The following is a 7,584-nucleotide window of genomic DNA, read 5'->3' as shown; positions in this document are numbered from 1 at the left end:
ACCTGCAGATAATAAATGACAGGACCTTGGGCAGTTGTGGAAGGGGATAGTTATCATTTCAGTCCACTGGATTTGAGCCACTCATCTGGATCAAGAAGACACCAAAATAATCTGATTGAACCAGTGCATCACATCTTTCACTGTGAAGACATTTGGTCTAAACATGACACCGCGGGAATCAATCGGTCTGAAACCCGATTGGAGAAAGTTGCGGTGACAGGGTCCGCAACTTTCTCCAATCGCTAATTGTGTTCACAATTGGTTCACAATTGGTTTGCTGTATGCCCTCGAGAGAGCACATTCAAAGCTAGTAGCAGCTAGGCACGTGGTAGCACTTCCGAATGGTCTTGATACATTGTGCCAGAGTGTATCCGGTGTGATTTAACATTGTTTTAAAAGAAATGATTTGCTTAGGACCCCGGTACATACTCCCTCTAAAGGGTACTTATCTGTGGTTAGTACTCCTAAGAAGTTTTGTCACCTGTTCAAAAGAGACAATGCTTGTCGTGTCTGATCTTGGAATGAGGCTCTAATATTTTATAAAGAGGTACAGTCAATTGCAGAAAGCTTGGAAACTTTTGCCCGCCAAACTTGGGCAAATTGGCGTGGAATTCTTTCCAAGCTATGTGAAATTGACTGTAAATTGAACAAGGTTGAAACACGGCACAAAGCCTGATAGCTCGCAACCGTGACGGTATCGATGATGTACAGCGAACCAATTGCGAACGCATTGCGAACACAATTAGCGATTGAAGCAAGTTGCGGACCCTGTCACCGCAACTTTCTCCAATCGGGTTTTGAACCCATTGATTCCCGCGGTGTGAGTGCCTTGTGAAACAGAAAAAATATGAGTGAAGCTCTGTAACTGACGAAGTAAGATGGTAACAAAACAAACTCGACAAAGTACTTGCTATTTTCAAACCCTTTGTCACGTGGCTTATGACTTTGTAAAGTTTTGTTGAAAAGAAGCTGTTTGATCAATTGGTTACCGCATCATCCGATTAGCATTACATGTTATTCGACGAACCTGTATGCCTGCAGGACTGTCGAGAACTGAACCATAGATCTCAACATTGCATTTAGAGGCCTCAATGTAGGTGGATCTATGGGATGTTATCAAAGACTTTACAGAATTCTAATCTTATAGCAATTCCGAACCAAAACTTGTACATTTTCAAAACATAGTGCAATAAAACTATATCAAACACCGGTCCTTCCACGACCCTTAACCAGTCACTCACATCGAAACAAAGTATATGTGGGCGAAAACAAGATAACATAGAAAAATAAAGTACGGCGGCAACTTGCGAGGTCAAAAGATTTGATCACAATGATGAGTTAAACTGGAGACTTGATCGCTGCACTTACCGCTGATGAAATGCTTTTACACCTTACTGCAATGGTGTATGTGTCGCATGGATAAGCAGACGACTGGAAGATTGGGAGATGTCCTTTGTGATGGTTTATCAGGACATACGAGCTGATGGAGAGGCGAGCAGCTAGGTAGCAAACTTGACTACAGCATTATCTTATCACTTTCCACATCAAAGCTTTTCCTTTACTCCTTCTGTCGACGTGTCCTTCTGTGACGCTACGACGGCCTGTTGAGGTGCTGTAATCATCGCCACTGCTGCATGAGTAGTAGTTGGTGAGGCAGATGATTTTGTTGTATTTGGAGATGTTTGCGTTGCGACACCTGAAAAATCTGGCGAAGATGTACCGTGAGGGGCAGGTGTGGATTTGTTCGATGCCAGCCTTTGGTCTAGCGCTTTCAAAGCCATGGCTCTGTATGGAAAGATATTACACCATACATCAGGAACATATAACGATGTACTTTCAAAAGTGACGATGAAACAGGATCAACCTTCTCCTTTCAGCTTCGGCTCGGGCACCCCCAGGTACGGGTACATATCCTGATTCAATATCAGGGGCGCTCCATGGTTTGAGCAGGCCGACTTTGACTGCCAATGAAAATATGATATCGGATGCACGACGTATCAAGGGCCTGTAACGAAGGTTGGGTTGGCATGGCAGCGGAATGCAGAGATTAGACAACCAAGATTGAAAACCAAAGACCGAAACCTACTGCACAAAGCCCGGAAACCAAGAAGCAAAATCAAAAGTGGCACTTCGATCACCTCTGAAATCGCCAGTTTCGTTATATTTGATGAATCGGAGGTAATACCAAGACACAAGCCAGCCCATTTGAATGAGGATAAACGGGGATTGGTGACCAAGTAAACACATCACGTTCGAAAGGCCCACATAAAGCATGGGTAGGTTCTGGGTGAGACATATGTCTATCAGTTAGAGTGACCTGGATATTTTGAGCCGTGCGTTGTTGTTCGTCACCTTGACCCGTATCTTGATCACGCCAAACAGCTGGACAAGGTGCTCCGGGATCAACTGCGTGAATGCAACCAAAAATCCAGCCTGAAGCGCCATCATCCCATGGTAACTCATGCCATACCTGATAAGATCAATAGACGTCAAACATGTTGGATTATGAAGAGGCCGGTGAAAGGGTCGGGAAACAGTAAGCTTCGGCACTTACAAGAACGTCCCACTATCCTTGAGAACATAATGTTCCGCGACGTTGACAGCGACGCATAAAACATTCGAAACGCCGATCGTCACCAAGCAAAACTTGACAAATTCGACTAGACCATAAACCCTCTCTAGATACCGTCCACAAAGCGAAAGGGCCATCACAGAGAAGAATAGCTAAGTTTAAAAGCATATGTCGCAAGAGTTTCATGACAAGGAGGTATATTAGCTCTCAAGGTTGACGTCTCAGCTGCAATCAATCGATCAGTAAGACTTCCATGCCTGACCTCGACAAGTCCAACCTCGCATAAGCCTGCAGTAAGTATGGTCCAGGGATTCCACAGAACGCTTCCGGGAACCATGACAAGCCAGGGAAAAGCCAGACTGTCGTCCATTCGTCCACGAAACACAGCTTTCAGGTCCAGTTCAGAAAGGCTGAATCGGAAGAGTTGAATTAGGGTGGATAATCCAACCATCAACGCAACAAGGACTTTGGTACCGGGTGGCAGCTGAAGAACAAAGCCGATGGGGCCTGAGCTTGTCAAGAATCTTCCTGACATCTTCGAATCAGTTGATCGGTTGATTGGTGTGCCAGAATGTTGTAAAAGTTGCTCAAAGTGAAGTCAAGGTTTGCTTTGGTGAGCTTCTATTGAGTGAGATGAAGCTGTATGCTAACGGTCAACGGTCCACTTTAATCTTTCATGATCTTGGTTGTACATATGTACATTTATGGGTTTTACTAGGTTTATCATTGATGCGTCGCGACACATGTCGCTCCCGTGATATCTAAGATCTCCTCTCGCGCAAATACGTGTAACAGCTTCATGACAGTCCAGTCTGCAGAGTCTGTACACGAGAAGTCTCAAAAGTCTCCGCAACATGGATATGTCGTGCTGCATCACTTTTTGATTTCCTTCAGGTGAGGTGCATGATTGTACCTGACCAAGACTTTTTGGATGAGTTCCTGCTCTTACAAGGCAGACCCATGGACACGACATCACACTGCGCGAGGACCCAGATTCAGAAGGCTTGACAAAAGATCCAGCTGACTGAGAATCTCTATGTATATTTTGCTACCTGTTGTGCTTTACTATGTGATATAGACCAATCATGATACACCACAAAGAGAATCACAATTCTATAATGACCACCAATAGATACTCCTGTGTATCAAGAGAGAGGGCTTGGACAGGGGAATAAAGCAAAGAGTCGGACGGTTCTACAGATAGCCAACTGGTCAATAATCAGTAGAGAAGAATATCTTGATTCCGCAGAAGCTTCTGTTTTTCTTGTTGTTCTTGGAAGTGTGGGCGCCAGCGTCCCTGCTGAAAAGTCTCAGACTCTTCACCCAAATCTAGGCTGTCATTTCTCGTGTGTTAAACTTGGAATTCGGATTGGGAAGACAAGAATAAGGAAGATGAGATAGTCCAAAGTACTTGGATTCGCTGAGTGCGCGGGAAGACACGGAGTCGAATAACGCGATGAGATAGACGTCCTGGCCGGTGCTAGAGCAGATACTTCCATATTAAGCTCTCGAAGGACAGTCTTCAGAGCAATGCTTTGCCGAACTGCGCACCAATCGGTCTAGACAACACCGCCTCATCTGGGCCCTAAGAAACAATCTGTGTGTGGGGTCGACGGCTGAACGGGTCCGGAGTGTTAGACTTCCTCAGATGGTGTCCTCAGATTTCAAGTACCGCACCTTACAAGATTGTAGAATCAGAGAAAAGTGTATCTTATCTTTTCTAATCGTGATATGAGTTTAAGTGGATGAAGCATCGTCGCCATCCATCCCATCTGAGATCGACTCGGCCTCAAAAGGCGTCGACATTGGGTCTGTCGGAGGTGGAAGTACACAATTGTAAATGAAGGGTGCTGGATTGCAAGGCTTCAATCCCCAGATAAGTACTTTGCAAGTGTCTCGTTGCTTCCTAGCCAGAAATCAATGAAATGAAGGTGTTCATGGGTATTTTTTTGGATTTTTATTCCCCAACGAAACAACAACTCACAGTAATCGGATGGGCCCCCGCTATCGAGCTTGATGAAGGGATCACAAATTTCACGTTACCACAAAGATGACACGTCTAAAAATAATAACAAAGAGCCTACCTGCATCTAACATGGTGAAATCTACATTGATTACATGATCAGACATCGTTGAACTTGACGTTAGAAAAAAATTGATTGTGATTTGGGGCATCAGTAGAAACCCCGGTCAGTAACCATTATCTGTCAAGCTTTGTAGCCATGGATCAAAGCTATTGGCCCAAATTGTTTTGGATTTTGCATACCTTTTTCCATCCAACTTTCTGGTGCTTTGCAAATACTGGACCCTTCAACCCTTTGAGGTCTTCCTTTTGGGGTAGAAAACATTGGCAATTGAACCAAACACAAAGCCGTACAATTACGTTAAGGATGAAAGAAATAAGATTTGAGGTGACAAACATGAAGCTTCTCTGCGCAAATTGAGGAAATGCCAATAGAACAAGAGCTGAAAGATGTAAAAAATAGATTTACAAGCAAGATTGACAATGATACATCATACTTGTTCAAAACATTAATGATGACCTGGTCAAGATATGGACAAAGACTTGGTATATTCAGGTCACCAGAATTCTTCAAGGAATAAGGGGTCACGGCTTCTATTTACAAAGGTTTCATCAGACAGTTTTTTTAAGATGAGTGGAAGTAATTTCTGAGGAGATAAGCAAGACATGGCTCAAAGAATTAAAGAGAAAATAATGCCAAGAATTGAAGAGAAGATTTTATATGTCTCTTTCAGCAAACTTATAATCAAATCCTGGTGGTCAAGTGAAAGAGAAGCACCTTAGATTGGGAAGGTGAACACTTTTAAGGAATCATCTCCTGTCAATGTATTTGAGAGCCACTAGTAAGAATTTCTTTTGCCAGCTTGGGAGTTTCATCTTATGATGGGATATCATAGCAAAGAGGGACACCTCTGGCATTATGCCACTATAGTCAAGAGGCTACCAGAATGTTGATTATAGCAGAGTTCTGTGGAGTTGCAAGGGCACTATTCTATTGAAGCAACAACTGGGGGAACCCATAAGCCACCAGGGAAGCTTCAGCTACAGCAAATCTACTTCTGTCATAACTCTGAACAGAAGCAGTTGTTTGAGCAACCCTAGCAGCAACTTTTGCAGGAGGTGGTCTTCTGGTGTAATCTGCAACTACCTCATTGAGGTTTTTTTTCAACTTTGCTTTGGCCGCCAGAAACTCTTGAGGATTGGCAGTAAGCCTCTGGGCCATCTTTTCTTTGATGGTAAAATATATATAGTCCGAGTTATTCTTGATGTAATTTTTCCAAGCTTCAACCTCTGCAATATCCGCCTCTTCTAGAAGTTGATGCTGGGTGATTTTATTGACATCAAATTCAGAGGAGATGGGGAGGCTAACTGTTGGGGGAGTCCCAGTAGTGCCCTGGCCCACTCAGGAACAACTGAAGTGAACCCTGTGTAAATGTTAGAGTGAGGTGCTTTTCCTAAGTGTGCATCTTCATTATTTTGGTTATTTCCAATGGTTCCCAGAACATGGTTTCATCTGTGGAACTTTGGGGCTACCTTGAGAGCTCATTCCTAACCCCTTTTCATCAATAAAATTTCACATACCACCCCAATATGTGGTGTCATACCCTTCTACTTTTGTCTGTGTTGGTTCTTGCTCACACTACATATGCCCGTTCCCAGTCTTCATTGTGCTAGATGGGATTGACCACAAAATACTTACCTCCCCCTTTGGTAAAAACAGTCGCACAAAGTTTCATATGCAACTTTTACATAACATTGAGAAATTTTCTCATTGTGTGTGTATGCATAAAAAGACATGACACTGCCTTACGTGAAGAAAGACATTTGGTAAACTTGTCAAAGGTCACATTTTACAATCATTGACAAGGTTACCAGCATTTGCCATTTGTTAAACACAACCTTGACAGCTCTGTCTGGGCATGCCTCATTCAAGGAATACCTAAACATGCCTCTTTCCCTGTCAACCTGGCTCATGGAAAAATGGTGCTCTCAAATTGCAATCTCACAATTCCTAAGCCCAGATAATTCTTCCAATCATTGCAATTTACAGTCAATTGTTTGTGACAAAGATATATTCTTCAAGCTTGTATCAGATTCCAGCAGTATAAGACATATATTGGTACATAGATACATAAGATTGGATACATAAGGGTGTCAACATTGCAGTGATGCCTCAAATACACTACACAACCCAAAGATCATCAGTCCAGACAAAAGTACGGGGAGTTAGCAGCTTGATGTGTCCAGATGTTGAGCCAGAGGATAAAGACTTGGATTTGCTCGTGGAAGGTTTTCTATGGACTACTCTTGGCAAAATTGAATGACATCTGTGACAACATATTGGAGTTGGAAGCACTTAGGATCAGTAATCTATGATCTAAGTCTTGTTCATCCATGGCATTGCCCATAACCAAACTCTAATTCTTCAGATTTCATCCAATTAAAATTGCCTTCAGTTGAATTTAAGATGATAAGTTTTGAATTTGAAAGAATACAATTTAAATGAAGAAGTTTTGAATTTGATTTAGTATTGATTTTGAATGATTGGGATTTGAATTTGATGGAATCAGCTTTTTATTAAGATAAACAAGACTAGTTTTAAGTTGGTAAGTTTTGAAATCAAGTGAATAGAATAAGGCAATTGATAAACCACACCGACATGAAAGCTGGTTTGACGCCTGTTTTTCTCAAACTGGATTCCTTCGGAAGATATACAGCTCCATACGTCAGTATAGCAGATGTAAGGAGCTGTACTAATCTGTACTAATTCTAAATCATTCAGGTCCTTTCTGAAGCCGGTATCTGAGTCATTTCTGCAGCTGGTTTTTCAATCCTATTGTTTGACAAAGTTGTTTTGTAATGGGAAAACAAGTAGACATCATCCAGACGGATTGTTCATTTCCTAACCCCCAAGAAATGTAATTCAATGTATCCTCTGACAGCAAAAATAATCTTGCGTTCCAAACCCCTATATAGATGGCTCACATAG

At 42.4% G+C, this 7,584-nt stretch overlaps 1 protein-coding gene across 1 annotated transcript; it reads right to left on the bottom strand.

The window, feature by feature from the left end:
• Positions 1–1,103: 1,103 nt before the first annotated feature.
• MELLADRAFT_118047 (uncharacterized protein) lies at positions 1,104–3,205 on the bottom strand (the record flags this gene model as incomplete). The annotated part of the gene is made up of 8 exons (XM_007416273.1): positions 1,104–1,163; positions 1,369–1,431; positions 1,563–1,833; positions 1,865–2,005; positions 2,087–2,283; positions 2,353–2,470; positions 2,555–2,724; positions 2,835–3,205. The coding sequence occupies 8 exons, from the start codon at positions 3,105–3,107 to the stop codon at positions 1,104–1,106; spliced, it is 1,293 nt and encodes a 430-aa protein (XP_007416335.1).
• Between the last annotated feature and the right edge of the window lie 4,379 nt (positions 3,206–7,584).

This window comes from Melampsora larici-populina, assembly GCF_000204055.1.
Source record: "Melampsora larici-populina 98AG31 unplaced genomic scaffold MELLAscaffold_59, whole genome shotgun sequence".
In the NCBI taxonomy this organism is placed as follows: Eukaryota; Fungi; Basidiomycota; class Pucciniomycetes; order Pucciniales; family Melampsoraceae; genus Melampsora; species Melampsora laricis-populina.
Note: the sequence above shows the minus strand (reverse complement) of the source record. Positions and strands in the feature narration are given on the sequence as shown.